Source organism: Pristiophorus japonicus, chromosome 1 (genome assembly GCF_044704955.1).
Source record: "Pristiophorus japonicus isolate sPriJap1 chromosome 1, sPriJap1.hap1, whole genome shotgun sequence".
Lineage (NCBI taxonomy): Eukaryota > Metazoa > Chordata > Chondrichthyes > Pristiophoridae > Pristiophorus > Pristiophorus japonicus.
In genome coordinates, this window is record NC_091977.1 from 512,697,519 (window position 1) to 512,716,030 (window position 18,512).

Consider the following 18,512-nt stretch of genomic DNA (forward strand, 5'->3'; position numbering starts at 1 on the left):
TAAAGATGAAATAGCAGCATATTTGGAAAGCAGTGACAGGATCGGGCCATGTCGGCATCGATTTATGAAAGGGAAATCATGCTTGACAAATCTTTTAGAATTTTTTGAGGATGTAACTAGTAGAGTGGACAAGGGAGAACCAGTGGATGTGGTGTATCTGGACTTTCAAAAGGCTTTTGACAAGGTCCCACACAAGAGATTAGTGTGCAAACTTAAAGCACATGGTATTGGAGATAATGTACTGACGTGGATAGAGAACTGGTTGGCAGACAGGAAGTAGTCGGAATAAACGGGTCCTTTTCAGAATGGCAGGCAGTGACCAGTGGGGTGCCACAGGGTTCAGTGCTGGGACCCCAGCTATTTACAATATACATCAATGATTTAGATGAAGGACTTAAATGTAATATCTCCAAGTTTGCAGATGACACTAAGCTGGGTGGCAGTGTGACTGTGAGGAGGATGCTAAGAGGCTGCAGGGTGACTTGGACAGGTTAGGTGAGTGGGCAAATGCATGGCAGATGCAGTATAATGTGGAGAAATGTGAGGTTATCCACTTTGGTGACAAAAACAGGAAGACAGAATATTATCCGAATGGTGACAGATTAGGAAAAGGGGAGGTGCAACGAGACCTGGGTGTCATGGTACATCAGCCATTGAAAGTTAGCATGCAGGTACAGCAGGCGGTGAAGATGGCAAATGGCATGTTGGCCTTCATAGCTAGAGGATTTGAGTATAGGAGCAGGGCAATCTTACTGCAGTTGTACAGAGCCTTGGTGAGGCTACACCTGGAACATTGTGTTCAGTTTTGGTCTCCTAATCTGAGGAAGGACGTTCTTGCTATTGAGGGAGTACAGTGAAGGTTCACTAGACTGATTCCCGGGATGGCAGGATTGACATATGAGGAGAGATTGGATCAACTGGGCTTGTATCCATTGGAGTTTAGAAGAATGAGAGGGGATCTCATAGAAACCATATAAAATTCTGACGGGATTGGACAGGTTAGAGGCAGGAAGAATGATCCCGTTGCTGGGGAGTTCCAGAAGAAGTCTAAGAATAAGGGGTAAGCCATTTAGGACCGAGATGAGGAGAAACTTCTTCATCAGAGAGTGGTTAACCTGTGGAATTCCCTACCGCAGAGAGTTGTTGAGGCCAGTTCGTTAGATATATTCAAATGGAAATTAGATATGGCCCTTACGGCCAAAGGGATCAAGTGGTATGGAGAGAAAACAGGAAAGGGGTACTGAGATTGAATGATTAGCCATGATCTTATTGAATGGTGGTGCAGGCTCGAAGGACCGAATGGCCTACTCCTCCACCTAATTTCTATGTCTATGTTTCTTCGAGGATGTATCGATCATGGTGGATAAGGGGGAAACAATGAATTTCCAGAAGACATTTGATAAGGTGCCAGATAATATATTACTGCCCAAGATAAGAGCTCATGGGGTTGGGGGTATTATGTTAGCATGAATAGAAGATTGGCTAACTAACAGAAAACAGAGTATGGATAAATGGGTGTTTTTCCGGTTGACAAATGCTAACTAGTGGGGTACAGCGGGGATCGGTGCTGAGGCCTCAACTATTTACAATCTATATTAATGACTTGGATGAAGGGACCGAGTGTAATGTGGCGAAGTTTGCTGATGATACAAAGGTGGGTGGGAAAGCAAATTGTGAGGATAATGCAAAGAATCTTCAAAGGGATCTAGACAGTGGGCAAACATGTGGCAGATGGAGTATAATGTGGGGAAGTGTGAGGTAATCCACTTTGGCAGGAAAAATAAAAAAAGCAAATTATTATTTAAATGGAGAGAGATTTACAAAATGCTGCAGTACAGAAGGACCTGGGGGTCCTTGTGCATGAAACACAAAAAGTTAGTATGCAGGTACAACAAGTAATCAGAAAGGCAAATGGAATGCTGGCCTTTAATGCAAGGGGGATGGAGTATAAAAGCAGAAGCCCTGCTGCAACTGTACAAGGTGTTGGTGAGGCCACACCTGGAGTACTGCATATATTTAAGGAAGGATATACTTGCATTGGAGGCATTTCAGAGAAGGTTCACTAGATTGATTCCGGAGATGAAGGGGTTGACTTATGAAGAAAGCTGAGCAGATTGGGCCTATACTCATTGGAATTTAGAACAAGGAGAGGTGATCTTATTGATACTGAGGGGGCTCGACAAGGTAGATGCAGAGAGGATGTTTCCACTAGTGGGGGAATCTAGAACTAGGGGGCATAGTTTTAAGAATAAGGGGTCGCCCATTTAGAACTGAGATGAGGAGGAATGTCTTCTCTCTGAGGATCGTGAATCTGTGGAATTCTCTACCCCAGAGAGCTGTGGAGGCTGGATCATTGCATATATTTAAGATGGAGATCGACAGATTTTTGAATGATAAGGAAATTAAGAGTTATGGGGAGTGGGCAGGGAAGCTGAGTCCAAGATCAGATCAGCCATGATCTTATTGAATGGCGGAGCAGGCTCGAGGTGCCAAATGGCCTACTTCTGCTCCTATTATGTTTTTATCTCGCTAATTACATCCTCAAAAAAACTCTTAATAAATTTGTGAAATTTGATTTCCCTTTCATAAAACCATCTTGACTCTGTCTAATCATATTATGATTTTCTAAGTGACCTGTTACTACTAACTTAATAATGGATTCCAGCATTTTCCCATTGACTCCGGCTCACTGGCCTGAAGTTCCCTGTTTTCTCTCTCCCTCCTTTCTTGAATAGCAGGATTACATTTGCCAAGTTCCAATCTGCTGGGACCATTCTAGAATCTCGGAAATTTTGGAAGATCACAACCCATGCATCCACTATCTCTGCAGCCACCTCTTTTCGGACCCTAGGTTATAGGCCATCACGTCCAGGAGATTTGTCCGTTTTAGTCCCATTAGTTTCTCAAATACTTTTTCTTGACCTTATGATGATAGATTGACTAGACTGGGTCTTTATTCGTTGGAGTTCAGAAGGATGAGGGATGATCTTATAGAAACATTTAAAATAATGAAAGGGATAGACAAGATAGAGGCAGAGAGGTTGTTTCCACTAGTTGGGGAGACTAGAACTAGGGGTCACAGCCTCAAAATACGGGGGAGACAATTTAAAACCGAGTTGAGAAGGAATTTCTTCTCCCAAAGGGTTGTGAATCTGTGGAATTCTCTGCCCAAGGAAGCAGTTGAGGCTAGCTCATTGATTGTATTCAAATCACAGATAGATAGATTTTTAACCAATAAGGGAATTAAGGGTTATGGGGAGAGAGCGGGTAAGTGAGCTGAGTCCACGGCCATATCAGCCATGATCTTGTTGAGTGGTGGAGCAGGCTCGAGGGGCTAGATGGCCTACTCCTGTTCCTAATTCTTATGTTCTTATTAATTACATTAAGTTCCTCACTCTTATTCACCCCTTGGTTCCCCATATTTTTGATATGCTTTTTATGTCTTCTACTGTGAAGACAGATTGTTTAATTATTTGTTTAAAGTCTCTGCCATTTCTTTATCCCACATAATTTCACCAGTCTCAGCCTCGAAGGGATCAATGCTTACTTTTGCTGCTCTCTTCCTTTTTACATACTTGTAGAAGCTCTTGCAATCTGTTTTTATATTTCCTGGTAGATTACTCTCACATTCTGTCTTCGCCCTTTTAAGCAATTTTTGATCATCCTTTCCTGGTTTCTAAACCTCTCCCAATCATCAGGCTTATTACTATTCTTCGCAACATTATAAGCCTCGTATAATCTAATACAATCCTTAACTTCTTCAATTATCCAAGGATGGATCACTTTTCCCGTGGAGATTTTATTTCTCAATGCAATGTATATTCGTTGAGAATTTTGGAATATTTCTTTAAATGTTTGCCACTGCTTATCTACTGTCTAGCTTTTAATCTAATTTCCTAATCTATTTTAGCTAACTGGCCCCTAATACCTATGTAATTGGCTTTATTTAAGTTTAAAACTCATTTCTGACTGAAGTATTTCACACTCAAACTCAATGTGAAATGTTATTATGTTCTCAAATCCTGGGATGGAGCTTAAAACGTGAATTTTCTGACTCATTAGAAGGTGGTACGAACTGAGTCAGGGATGGTGGGATCTTGTTGACTCACTTGGGACTGGTAATACAAGGATACCTTACTTGTCCTGCTTTCAGCTTAGTTAGAAGGTGCATCCTACTGATGATTTGTAACACTACACCTCACAACAAATATGGACACAACATCTTTGGAACATATGCCAGTCCAAATGAGTGGTGCATGGGCTGCACGTAGAACAAGGGGATCATTATATTATGTAGGCTACACTTCTGTACATTCACCACACACAGTCCTATTCCCACCCCTACCAATTGGATCCCAAGGACATCAGTTAATCAAGGAGGCTAAAGACCCCGCTGCCCACAGTGGCATCGACAGAGATTGTGTTCTGCCTAAATCTCAACCCGCATTGAATTTCCGCATACGTTGCTTCATAAAGTTTGTGAATATACTGCAGTAATTGAAAGACCAAGAATAGTCTTTAAGGACTTTATGCCAAATCAGGTCTTAACTGAAGAGTATTTCTAGCCATATTTAACATAATGAAATTTCAGGAAATTTGAAATTAATTTACCAGAAATTGTCTCTGTATGTTTGGTTCACGATTATGAAATAATTCAAATGATACAGTGGAATTTATGCGTGGTTCAGGTTTGTGTTTATTCAAACTACTCCATTGGTTTAGCAAGCATTGATAATTAGATGTTTTTTCTTCTTGTACAGGAAAACCCTGCAATGGCAGTTGCCATCAAAACATGCAAAAACTGCACTTCGGATAGCGTGCGGGAGAAATTCCTGCAGGAAGCCTGTAAGTTTATAAAATGCACTTATTTTCTGCACTTCAAACAACTACTGTGTAAGCAGGATTAAAATTGATCGTTCCTGTTGAAGAGCTAGCACAGCAAAGATGCAGTGGGCAGAATGGCCACCTCCTGTTCTATAATTTCAATGATTCTTTGAGTGATATCTATCCATCTAAATATTTAATTGTACTTCTCAGCGACACATTTTGGCTAAGTTGGTTCATCAGACAACAGAATAATGTGGGCCAGTGTAATATGTGCATTGAAAACCTATGTTAAGTCACTACAATCACAAGCTTGTGATGGTCACAACTTCAAGTATGTAAGATCAAATCCAAGGATTCCACTTGTTGTTTAGGTGCCTGATGTTAAATTAACTTTGTCGCCATGTTAATGACAGAAAAACAGAGCTTCCCCATAACCCTTTGACAGATTGCAAGCCGCACACCTATGGTTTGCATTGTCCCGTTACTTTTGCAGAATCCCAACACTGTTGCCATAAGGCTCTAAAGGTGCGATCCGCTTATTTTTTTCAGGGGGAGGAGTAGAAAAGTAACAGCTATTTTATTAGATTAAGAAAATATTATCTCATGGATGAGACAACAATCCTATGCTATCTAATTATATTGGATATCCTGTTAGATAATCTGCTCGCTTACAAGGGCTCTACTACTTTGATACAATGCTTCCTGTGCTACCATTTTAAATTCATGTTGGTTGTGACTGACCCATTTAAGTCTTGAGATCGCTTGGAATCAAACCCAATGACAAACTAAGCTTCAGGTCAGTTTAATCGGTATCCTTTACTAGGTTAGCTGACCTCAGCCAGGATGGTGATCAGGGCATTGTAACTGACTTCAGTGCATCATAGTTAGGGAGGTGAAAATTGACTAGTATTTCTGCTCCCGATTGCTGTCCAGTAATCCCTGCTTGAACATGTGTGTATATGTCAGATAAGGATGGGATCTGCTTTGGCTGTGATGCCTCACTTGGTTTAATACTAGCACTCACTGTTGAGGCTCACACACAGGTAATGACCATTTGGATGAGATAATGTAGGATGAGCAAATTGTGAGGAGGACACACCAAATCTGCAAAGGGATATAGACAGGCTAAGTGAATGGGCTAAAATTTGGCAGATGGAGTATAATGTGGGAAAATGTGAGGTTATCCACTTTGGCAGAAAAAATTGAAAAGCAAATTATAATTTAAATGGAGAAAAATTGCAAAATGCTGCAGTACAGAGAGACCTGGGGATCCTTGTGCATGAAACACAAAAAGTGAGTTTGCAGGTACAACAAGTTATCTGGAAGACAAATGGAATGTTGGCCTTTATTGCAAGGGGGATAGAGTATAAAAGCAGAGAAGTCCTGCTACAACTGTACAGGATATTGGTGAGGCCACACCTGGAGTACTGTGTACAGTTTTGGTTTCCGTATTTAAGGAAGGATATACTTGCATTGGAGGCTGTTCAGAGAATATTCATTCGGTTGATTCCGAACATGAGGGGGTTGACTTATGAAGATAGGTTGGGCCGATACTCATTGGAGTTGAGAAGAATGAGAGGTAATCTTATCGAAACATATAAGATAATGAGGGGGCTAGACAAGGTGGATGCAGAGAGGATATTTCCACTCATAGGGGAAACTAAAATTAGGAAACAGAGTCTCAGAATAAGGGGCCGCCTACTTAAAAGTGAGATGAGGAGAACTTTCTTCTCTGAGGGTTGTAAATCTATGGACTTTTCTGCCCCAGAGAGCAGTGGAGGCTGGATCATTGAATATATTTAAGATGGAGATAGACAGATTTTTGAGCGATAAGGGAATAAAGGGTTATGGGGAGCGGGCAGGGAAGTCGAGCTGAGTCCATGATCAGGTCAGCCATGATCTTATTAAATGGCGGAGCAGGCTTGAGGAGCCAGGTGGCCTCCTCCTGCTTCTATTTTGTATGTTATGGTATATGATCAAACTGTCATGGCAGACGATCAAACCATTTCAGCTTCTGCTCCACTTAGCAGGGTCGTTTCTCAGTTGGAACTCATTCCATTATCTTCTAATAGACAGATCTTCAGTCAGTGGGTACATGTGCCCACATAATCTTCACACCAAAAGGTACAATAGTGTGTTATGGTACTGGGCAGAGGTTGTGAGTTTAATAAAGCTAAATTCAATTCAATAAATCTGATCATTTGTGGGGTTTTACCAGCAAAATACCTATGAAAGCTGCCAGATTGTGATGAAAGCAAAATTGGTTTACGATTGTGCTTCATGGAAGGGAACCTGTCAAGTCTGCCTGGTCTAGCCCACGTGACTCCAACCAACATTATGTAATTGTCCCTTAATGCTCTCGGTAACTAGGAATGTGCGATAAATGCTGCCTTGCCAGAATAATCCACAGCCCAAGAAGAATTTTTTTTTTTTAAGTGGTGCATTCTGTAACTGAAGGTCGGCCAATCCACCTCAATCAGTGTTGGTTACTCTGTCTTTGCATTCTATACACAATATTCCTCTTGCACAGCTATGATCTGTGCCTCGTTAGGAGTTTCCCAGAGGTGTCAATTGCGACCCAAGTGAATCGAGAAAGTTGCAGGCTACAGATCCAAGCAGACATTTCTGCCTACAACTCCTGGAAAAAAAATGTTAACTGTTGACAGCAAGACAGGTCATTTACAGGGACTTGGTAAGCCGTCCAAGTCATTGAATATCACTACAAATTAGTCTTGGTGCCTTGAAGGTAAAAAATGTATGTTTCTTTTTTATATAAAACAACAGAACAGCCCAAAACATGAAAGCAAAGTAGTGTGGGAATTGTTGATCAGGTCTAGTAAGTACACTAGGAAGTGGGACAGGGCCACTAACTGCCTGGAGTCTACCTGGAACAGTAAATAAAAACATTGCTGCTTTAATAAGCATAAATTGCACAAACAAACAACTTCGTGTATATACATAATTTTTCCCGTCAAAAACTACAAAGAATAGTCTGAGTCAGGCTGGTAGGTGATATGGGACAGATTCGAGGCAGTTCTGCGATGAGGTAGTTTGGAAAACAGTTTGATTAGACAGACATGAAAGATGGGTTGGGTGAGCGAGCAAGCTTGCAGGCTGGCAAATAATCTGGGCAGGTAGGTGAAAAGCAGAAAATATTCAAAGCCTGATTACTCCCACATCCAACACTTCCACCTGACCCCCCACTCTGTTCTAGGCTATGGCTCTCTCGCACACTCCCAACGCCAATAACCTCGACCTGCAGCAGCGCCTCCCTCAGTCCATCTTGCCTTACCTCGAGTCCCTCCTTGTGTTTCAACTACCCATGTTGACAGGTATATAATCTCCAACCTATTGTATATTGCCTCTTCCATATCCTCCGTCTTAAATAGGTAAGAGCTATTGGATCTATCAAACTATATTTTAGTAGGTTAAGTATTACATGATGAACACGCCTGTCATTGTTGCAGATTATTTCCTCCAACTCACTATCAGGAAAGCCACACGTGATCAGTGCATGTGTTTTCTCAATCAATCTATTTATCTATCTCTCTGGGAGTTCCTGCCCTGCTTTTCTTATGGTATTTTATCTAATTGAGCTACTTGATAACATAGTTCTCATCAAAATTTGAATTGTTGTGTTAACTATTGTAGCTACATCTTTCAAGATTAGAGGAAGAGTTTGTTATCCTGAGAGGTTTGAAATAGCATTTGACTCAGCTACCTAACTCCATCTTACTTTCACTGTGATGTGAAGTTGAACCTAACTCTGGTGAAGAAGCAGTAAGAGTTGGGATTTTAAGTCACTGACTGAGCATAGTGAAAGCATTATTCAAAAGCTGGCCCGACAAACTGCTATGGAGCAAGCCTACTCTTTAACAAGACTGACAAAAATCTTGTGGCCCCTTTTTAACTATAGGGCTGCTTTTGATGTCTTTATAGCAGAGATGTGGTAAGAGAAAAGAATCATGGAATCTTACAAGGCTTTCTTTTTCCTTCTCTTCAATGGCGTGTTTCTCTGTGAGCAGCAGTATTGCTTCTGGTTCCCAAACAAAAACTGGCTTCAACTAAGCTGAAGTCTGTAAACTATACAGACGGAAATATGTTGTGGCAAGCCTAAAATTATAATGAGAACACAGCCATACATGCCAAATAATATTCTGAGTCTCGGAAGTCCACAATGAATTATATCTAACAAGGTAATCATGTTTCCAATGTCAAGCTTTTGCAGAAATAATTTTATATCTGAGAAAAGTTTGGTCAAGGGTGGAGAAGGGAGGGGGTTGAGATTAAACGTTATTTTATGTGGCCGTCACTGGCGAAGCCTGTATTTATTGCCCATCCCTAGTTGCCCTGAGAAAGTGCTGGTAATGTTTACTGATTGCAGCTTTTTTAGTTCCAGATTTCTTTAAGTTGATACAAATTCTCAAATTTCCATGGTGGGATTTGAACTTGCGTTCTCTGAATTATTAATCCAAGCCTCTGGATTAGTCGTCCAGTGTATAACAACTGTACACGGGTGTCACGTTGGAAAGATGGTTGCGGTTCAAAAACCCCTGTTCAAATATCTAGAAAACTGTCCTGGACACTTTGTAGAAGCTCTTCCTCTTCTTTGCCGCTAAGATTACTCTTATCCCAGTTACAGTATTATGAACCTTTTGCATTTTTAAAAAGCTACTCCACTGGTTAGCCATAAATACAGTGCTACCCACTTATCTCTAACCCGTTTATGTTAGAGATAAGTGGGTATTCCCACTTTTTTTCAACCAAAAACTGAAGTCCCAATACCTTCTCCATGCATTAATACCAAACTTACTGTAAATGTTGATGTCCGCATAAACTCTGGCCGCCGCCTCCTACAACATTTTTAAGTCGCTTACAGGCCTTCTGTTATTACCATATATATATGTTGACAGATATGAGTGAGTTTGGCACATGCTTTTTAGGCCTCATAAATTAGTTGTATTGCAAGTACCCATTGTGGTTAACTTGAGGTGAATACCAAAACTAAAATTAAACCAAATTTGATTTGACAATGCTCGAGCAGAAAGAAAGAAGGATTTGTATCGATATAGCGCCTTTCATGACCTCGGAACATCCCAGAGCACTTTACAACCAATGAAGTACTTTTGAAGTGTAGTCACTGTTGTAATGTAGAATAGTCGACAGTCAATTTGAGCACGGAAAGGTCCCACAGACAGCAATGTGATAATGACCAGATAATCAGTTTTAGTGATGTTGATTGAGGAATAAATATTGGCCAAGACACCAGGGAAAACTCCCCTGTTCTTCGAAATAGCATCATGGGATCTTTTGATGCCCAACGAACGGCACCGCCTCAGTGCTGTACTGAAGTGTCAACCTAGAATTTGTGCTCAAGCCCCTGGAGTGGGGCTTGAACCCACAACCTTCTAACTCAGGTGAGAATGCTACCTCTGTTAATGTTATTACGTCATTACCCTTTCATAGCAAATTTTGCTTAGAGTTCACTAGTCTTATTGAAAATACTTTGTCCATTAATGTACATAAAACCTCCTTCCCACCCCAACACCCTGTTTTCTGGCAATCTTACTCACTTTGCTCTGTCGTCCTCCTGATCTGTTTTTCTCTCATCTTTCCTACATCTCTGTTTTTTTTAAACTATCACCGACTTGCTTCCCTCCTCCTTACTTCACATACTTTTCACAAATGTATAAAAAATGAGTACCATAAATGTTTCCAGAAAATGTTAGATCATCGAATGAACCGTCCTACTTCAGGGGCTAAAGACATGGTTCAGCACCTTCCACCAAAGACTTATACTCTGCAATCTTATACTCTGGAATCAACCTAGACAAGGTTCACTAGGTTGATTCTGGAGATGAGGGGGTTGACTCATTGGAGTTCAGAAGAATGAAAGGTGATCTTATTGAAACTTATAAGATAATGAGGAAGCTCGACAAGGTGGATGCAGAGAGGATATTTCCACTCATAGGGGAAACTAAAACTAGGGGATATAGTCTAGAATAAGGGGCCGCCCATTTAAAATGAGATGAGGAGAAATTTCTTCTGAGGATTGTAAATCTAGGGAATTCCCTGTCACGGAGAGTTGTGGAGGCTGGGTCATTGAATATATCAAAGGCGGAGATAGACAGATTTTTGAGTGATAAAGTGAAGGGTTTTGGGGGGCGGGCACGGAAGTGGAGCTGAGTCCATGATCAGATCAGCCATGATCTTATTGAATGTCGGAGCAGGCTCGAGGGGCCATGTGGCCTACTCCTCCTCCTATTTCATATGTTATGTTAATTCATAAAGACCCCACAAATTCAAAGGAGATGCATCCTTATTCAGTGAGCTTCTGTCTCTTATCCTTCAGTTTTTTTTGTCTCTGATATTGCTGTCTTATGGTGTTGCTGTCTCTTGCACTGCTCATTCTGGTGCTAATGTTTCCTTTTTTCTATCCTTTCTCTTCCCCCTCTGATCTGTCACACATCAGAGAAATACAGGCAGTAATCTGGGGCATTCCAGCAGGTATTGCACAGCCTGCTCTGCATCTTCCTTAAGTACGCATAATATGAGTAACTGTGGAGCAAGCGGAGGTGTTTTTTTATGTACTCTCGGGATGTGGACATCGCCGACAAGGCTGTCGCTTATTGCCCATCCTTAGTTAGAAACACAGAAACATAGAAAATAGGTGCAGGAGTATGCCATTCGGCCCTTCTAGCCTACACCGCCATTCAATGAGTTCATGGCTGAACATGCAACTTCAGTACCCCATTCCTGCTTTCTCACCATACCCCTTGATTCCCCTAGTAGTAAGGACTTCATCTAACTCCTTTTTGAATATATTCAGTGAACTGGCCTCAACAACTTTCTGTGGTAGAGAATTCCACAGGTTCACCACTCTCTGGGTGAAGAAATTCCTCCTCATCTCGGTCCTAAATGGCTTACCCCTTATCCTTAGACTGTGTCCCCTGGTTCTGGACTTCCCCAACATTGGGAACATTCTTCCTGCATCTAACCTGTCTAACCCCATCAGAATTTTAAACGTTTCTATGAGGTCCCCTCTCATTCTTCTGAACTCCAGTGAATACAAGCCCAGTTGATCCAGTCTTTCTTGATAGGTCAGTCCCGCCATCCCGGGAATCAGTCTGGTGAACCTTCGCTGCACTCCCTCAATAGCAAGAATGTCCTTCCTCAGGTTAGGAGACCAAAACTGTACACAATACTCCAGGTGTGGCCTCACCAAGGCCCTGTACAACTGTAGCAACATCTCCCTGCCCCTGTACTCAAATCCCCTCGCTATGAAGGCCAACATGCCATTTGCTTTCTTAACCGCCTGCTGTACCTGCATGCCAACCTTCAATGACTGATGTACCATGACACCCAGGTCTCTTTGCACCTCCCCTTTTCCTAATCTGTCACCATTCAGATAATAGTCTGTTTCTCTGTTTTTACCACCAAAGTGGATAACCTCACATTTATCCACATTATACTTCATCTGCCATGCATTTGCCCACTCACCTAACCTATCCAAATCACTCTGCAGCCTCATAGCATCCTCCTCGCAGCTCACACTGCCACCCAACTTAGTGTCATCCGCAAATTTGGAGATACTACATTTAATCCCCTCGTCTAAATCATTAATGTACAGTGTAAACAGCTGGGGCCCCAGCACAGAACCTTGCGGTACCCCACTAGTCACTGCCTGCCATTCTGAAAAGTCCCCATTTACTCCTACTCTTTGCTTCCTGTCTGACAACCAGTTCTCAATCCATGTCAGCACACTACTCCCAATCCCATGTGCTTTAACTTTGCACATTAATCTCTTGTGGGACCTTGTCGAAAGCCTTCTGAAAGTCCAAATATACCACATCAACTGGTTCTCCCTTGTCCAGTCTACTGGAAACATCCTCAAAAAATTCCAGATGATTTGTCAAGCATGATTTCCCTTTCACAAATCCATGCTGACTTGGACCTATCATATCACCTCTTTCCAAATGCACTGCTATGACATCCTTAATAATTGATTCCATCATTTTACCCACTACCGATGTCAGGCTGACCGGTCTATAATTCCCTGTTTTCTCTCTCCCTCCTTTTTTAAAAAGTGGGGTTACATTGGCTACCCTCCACTCCATAGGAACTGATCCAGAGTCAATGGAATGTTGGAAAATGACTGTCAATGCATCCGCTATTTCCAAGGCCACCTCCTTAAGTACTCTGGGATGCAGTCCATCAGGCCCTGGGGATTTAACAGCCTTCAATCCCATCAGTTTCCCCAATACAATTTCCCGACTAATAAGGATTTCCCTCAGTTCCTCCTCCTTATTGACCCTCCGACCCCTTTTATATCCGGAAGGTTGTTTGTGTCCTCCTCAGTGAATACCGAACCAAAGTACTTGTTCAATTGGTCCGCCATTTCTTTGTTCCCGTTATGACTTCCCCTGATTCTGACTGCAGGGGACCTACGTTTGTCTTTGCTAACTTTTTTCTCTTTATATATCTATGGAAACTTTTGCAATCCGTCTTAATGTTCCCTGCAAGCTTCTTCTCGTACTCCATTTTCCCTGCCCTTGCTTTCTTGAACTTCTGCAGTCTGTGTGGTAAGGTACTTCCAGGATACTTGTGAGATAGAGAGTTCCAGGATTTTGAACCTGCGGCAATGGAAGAACAGCGATATCTGTCCGTTGGGATGATGTGTGACTTGAAGTGGAGCTTGTTTCCATGCATCTGCTGCCTTTGTCCTTCTAGGTGGTGAAGGACATGGGTTTAGGAGATCCTGCTTTAGAAGCCTTGGCGAGTTGTTGCAGTGTGTCTTGTAGATAGTACACATTGCTGCCATGTTACGCCAATGTTGATCAAGAGCTTTGTCCTGGATGATGTTGAGCTTCTTGTGTGTTGGAGCTGCCCTGGCAAATGGAGAGTATTCCATCGCACTCCTGACTTGTGCCTTGTAGATGATGGAAAGGCTTTGGAGATTCAGGAGGTGAGACACTAGCCACAGAATACACAGCCTCTGACCTGCGAAAGTAACCATGGTATTTATATGGCTAGTCCAGTTCAGTTTCTGGTCAATAGTGACCACAGATGTTGATGGTGGGGAACTTAGCAATAGTAATGCTATTAAATGTCATGTGGGCTTGGCTATGCTCTCTTGTTGGAGATAATCATTGCCTGGCACTTGAGGCGTGAATGTTGCTTGCCACTTATCAGCCCAAGACTGGATATCGTCCAGCTTCTTTTTGAGGAATTGCGATTGAAGTTGAACACTGCAATTATTAGTGAACCGCTCTACTTCTGACCTTATGAAGCAGCTGAAGATAGTTGGGCCTAGGAAGCTGCCCTAAGTTGATAGCACGCTCTGAATTAGATGTCCCACTGCTGCATCTGAGCACATAAGCCAAGCTGACACATAAGTACTCAGGGCTACATTGTTGCCATTGCATCTTTCTGGTGAGACATTAAACCATGGATGCAGCTGCCTGGTCAGATGGATGTAAAAGTTCCCATGACACTATCCACTGGCCAACATTCCTCCTCAGCTACCAAAACTGGACCAGTTCCTCATTCGTGTGTGCTGTTGGTAGGGCCTTGCTGTGCACAAATTGGCTGCCGCATTTGTCTGTATAAGTCACTGCATTTCAAAATTTGTGATCTGTTCTGGGATCTCCTGAAGATGTGGCAGGATGCTTTATAATTGCAAATTGATTTTTGGACAGAGCAGGGTTTTGGATTTACACTCTGCTATCCACCTACATCATAGAATCATATAAAATTATGGCACAGAAAGCGGCCATTCGGCCCATCGAGTCTGTGCTGGCCAAAAAAGAGCTATCCAGCCTAATTGCAATTTCTAGCTCTTAGTCCGTAGCCTTGTTCGGTTACAGCACTTCAAGTGCATATCCAAGTACTTTTTAAACGTGATGAAGGTTTCTACCTCTACCACCCTTTCAAGTGAGTTTCAGACCCCCACCACCCTCTGGGTGAAAAACGTTCTCCTCAACTCCCGTCTAATCCTTCTATCAATTACTTTAAATCTATGCCCCCTGGTTTTTGACCTCTGCTAAGGGAAATTGATCCTTTCTATCGACTCTATCCAGGTCCCTCATAATTTTATGCACCTCAATTAAGTCTCCCCTCGGACTTCTCTGCTCCAAAAAAAACAACCCTAGCCTATCCAATATTTTCTCGGAGCTAAAATTCTTCTGTCCTGGCAACATCCTCGTAAATCTACTCTGTACCCTCTCCAGTGCAATCACATCTTTCCTGTAATGCGGTGACCAGAACTGTACGCAGCACTCCAGCTGTGGCCTAACTAATGTTTTATACGGTTCAAGCACGACCTCCCTCCTCTTATATTCTATGCCTCGGCTAATAAAGGAAAGTAGTTCTTATGCCATCTTAACCATCTTATCTACATGTCCTGCTACCTTCAGGGATCTGTAGACATGCATTCCGGTTCAAAAGTAAAATACTGGGATGCTGGAATCTGAAATAAAAACAGAAAATGCTGGAAATCTCAGTGGGTCAGGCAGCATCTGTGAGGAGAAAAACAGAGTTAATGTTTCATGTCGATGACCCTTTGTCAAAACTGCCGAATGTTCGAAATGAACAGATTCTTAAGGTGCACTGAAAGGGGGAGGGGAGGAAAAACAAAAGGGAAGGTCTGTGATAGGGTGGAAGACAGGAGAGATTAGCGAGACAAAAGGGATGATGGGCCGACTTGAGATGGTAATGGCAGAAGTTAGAAAACGGTTAGTCTAGATTGGGTGTGAATGGCGGGATAATTACCAGCTGCCATGGGAGACGGAGAAAAAAAATGAAATAAGATGGGGGTGGGGGGGGGGGATTAAAAAAAAATAAGGTGCTGTTCATAGAATTTGCATTGGGCTTCATTGGAACAGTGTAGGAGGCCGAGGACGGGGATGTCAGAGTGGGAATGGAGCGGGGAATTAGTGACAAGCGACCGGAAGCTCGGGATCACGCTTATGGACTGAGCGGAGGTGTTCTGCAAAGTTCCTCATAAGTCAACCCCCTCATCTCTGGAATCAACCGAGTGAACCTTCTCTGAACTGCCTCCAAAGCAAGTATATCCTTTCGTAAATATGGAAACCAAAACTGCACGCAGTCTTCCAGGTGTGGCCTCACCAATACCTTGTATACCTGTAGCAAGTCTTCCCTGCTTTTGTACTCCATCCCCTTTGCAATAAAGGCCAAGATTCCATTGGCCTTCCTGATCACTTGCTGTACCCGCATACTATCCTTTTGTGTGGTCAACCTCGCACTTCTCCAGATTTAATTCCATTTGCCACTTTTCTGCCCACCTGACCAGTCCATTGATATCTTCCTGCAGTCTGCAGCTTTCTTCCTCACCTTAAACCCCACGACCAAATTTTGTATCATCTGCAAACTTCTTAATCATGCCCCCTACATTGAAGTCCAAATCATTGATGTATACCACAAAAAACAAGGGACCTAGTACTGAGCCCTGCAGAACCCCACTAGAAACAGCCTTCCAGTCACAAAAACACTCGTTGATCATTACCCTTTACTTCCTGCCACTGAGCCAATTTTGGATTCAACTTGCCACTTTCCCTTGGATCCCATGGGCTTTTACTTTTCTGCCCAGTCTGCCATATGGGAACTTGTCAAAAGCCTTGCTAAGATTCATGTAGACTACATCAAAAGCACTACCTTCATCGACCTTCCTTGTTACCTCCTTAAAAAATTCAATCAAGTTAGTCAGACACGACCTTCCCTTAACACATCCATGCTGACTTGATTAATCAGTGCCTTTCTAAATGACAATTAATAATCTCAAAATTTTCACTATTTATCTCAACTAATATTTCATACTCCTCCTCCTTAACTACAATGTCTGCATCGTCCCTCACTTAGAAACATAGGGCTAGACTTTCCATTTCACATCACCCATATATCGCCCAAAACGGCCTTTTTTCCCCCATTTTGACCAAAAAGTGGAAATTCAGGCTGGAACATCGCTGAAAAATTATTCCCCCACTTTCGGCTCACATCGCCGGGCTGATCGCTGAGGTGATCGACCGCACATTGCCCAGTCTAACTTTCGGCAATCGCCGGTACATCGCCGGGCTGATCGCTCACCGAGAACATCGCTGGAATAGTTGCTTTTCCCGGGCTTTCCTCACAGAACTGGGCACTACGGACGCCATTTTGAATATCGGAGGCAGGGAGAAGGCTGCTAAAACAAGAGTGCTTACTAATTTGTGAGTTATTAAGTGTATTTTACAGATATATCCACTCAAATTTAAACTTATATTTATTATTAATATTTTCATTTATTTTAGTAGAAAGGTCAGTTTAGTAGTAGAAAGGGCATTTATACAAACAGTGAACGTAATAGTAATAGTGATTAAAGTGATGGGGGCTGCATCTTCTCTGCCATTACTTGCAAGTGCACAACTGCTGGCATCTAAGCTTGAGTTAAGTAAAGGGTTTAATGAAGGGTTCACTTGTAGAGGTCGCAGACTAACAAGTGGATGTTGGAGACCTTACAGCTGAAGAACTTACAAGGAAAAGCAATCTTACCTCAACTTGTCTGATAACACGTGCCTTTGGAGGTTGCGCTTCCGAAAGGAGGTCATCAATGAGATATGTCAGCTCATCAACGGAGATCAGCAGCCTGCCCGCACCATCGGGACCGCACTGTCCATTGAGGTAAAGGTTACTGCGGCACTATCCTTCTACGCATCGGGCTCCTTTCAGGCTTCAGCTGGTGACTTCTTTGGTATCTCTCAGCACGTCACACACTGCTCCATTCGACGGGTGACTCAAGCCTTTACGCTCACAGGATGGACTTTATAAGCTATGACCAGGGAGGCACAAACCAGAAGGGCTTTGGGTTTCTCGAGAATAGCAAACTTGCCCAAGATGCAGGGAGCAATAGACTGCACGCACATCACCCTGAAATCACCTTCATGGAATGCGGAGGTATTTCATAACCGAAAGGAATTTCACGCGCTGAATGTGCAGCTCGTTGTCGACCACAACCAAATTATCATGGCAGTTAATGCTAATTTTCCAGGCAGCATCCGTGATGCACACATCCTGCGTGAGAATGCTGTCTCTGACCTGTTTGTCAATCAGCCACAAGGTCATAATAGGATGCTGGGGGATAAAGGATAGGGCCTTGCTAGCTGGCTCATGACCCCCCCCTGCGTATTCCCGTTACTGAAAGGGAGAAGCATTACAACGAAAGCCACATTACTACACGCAACATCGTCGAAAAGACAATTGGAGTCCTAAAGCAGCGCTTCAGACGCCTGGACCACTCGGGAGGCAGCCTACAGTACCATTCTGACCAGGTCGCTGAGTTTATTGTGGTGTGTTGCATGATCATCCATATTTTACGGTACACCTGGGATGGGGGTTTTCCACTGCCACCCCAGATTAACTCGCCCCACCATTCATAAACCTCCTGAACGAGGGCCTCATTCGCCTCATCTGAAAGAGGTTTGGCCAATTTGCGAGCCCTCTCCACACTTTCATACGAGGATGACATCTTTAAAATATTGTAGAATATAATTTCAGTATTTACGTTTTTAAATTTTGTATTGACGTTTTTACATTTTATCCACTGGCTTTTAATTCTGTTAGTTTTTTGGATTTGAAGTCACTTTTATATCTTTCTACTCACTCACTCCACTGCTTCCTCTCTTCCCCCTTCT

General features: G+C 42.7%; 1 protein-coding gene across 12 annotated transcripts in view; it reads left to right on the plus strand.

Annotated features, from left to right (window-relative positions):
* LOC139277362 (focal adhesion kinase 1) overlaps positions 1-18,512 on the plus strand; it is a 759,656-nt gene that overhangs the window by 573,306 nt on the left and 167,838 nt on the right. For all 12 annotated transcript variants that reach the window (XM_070895775.1, XM_070895782.1, XM_070895811.1 and 9 more), the window contains one exon: positions 4,761-4,845. In XM_070895775.1, coding sequence (XP_070751876.1) covers positions 4,761-4,845 — 85 coding nt within the window. The remainder of the gene's footprint in view (positions 1-4,760; positions 4,846-18,512) is intronic.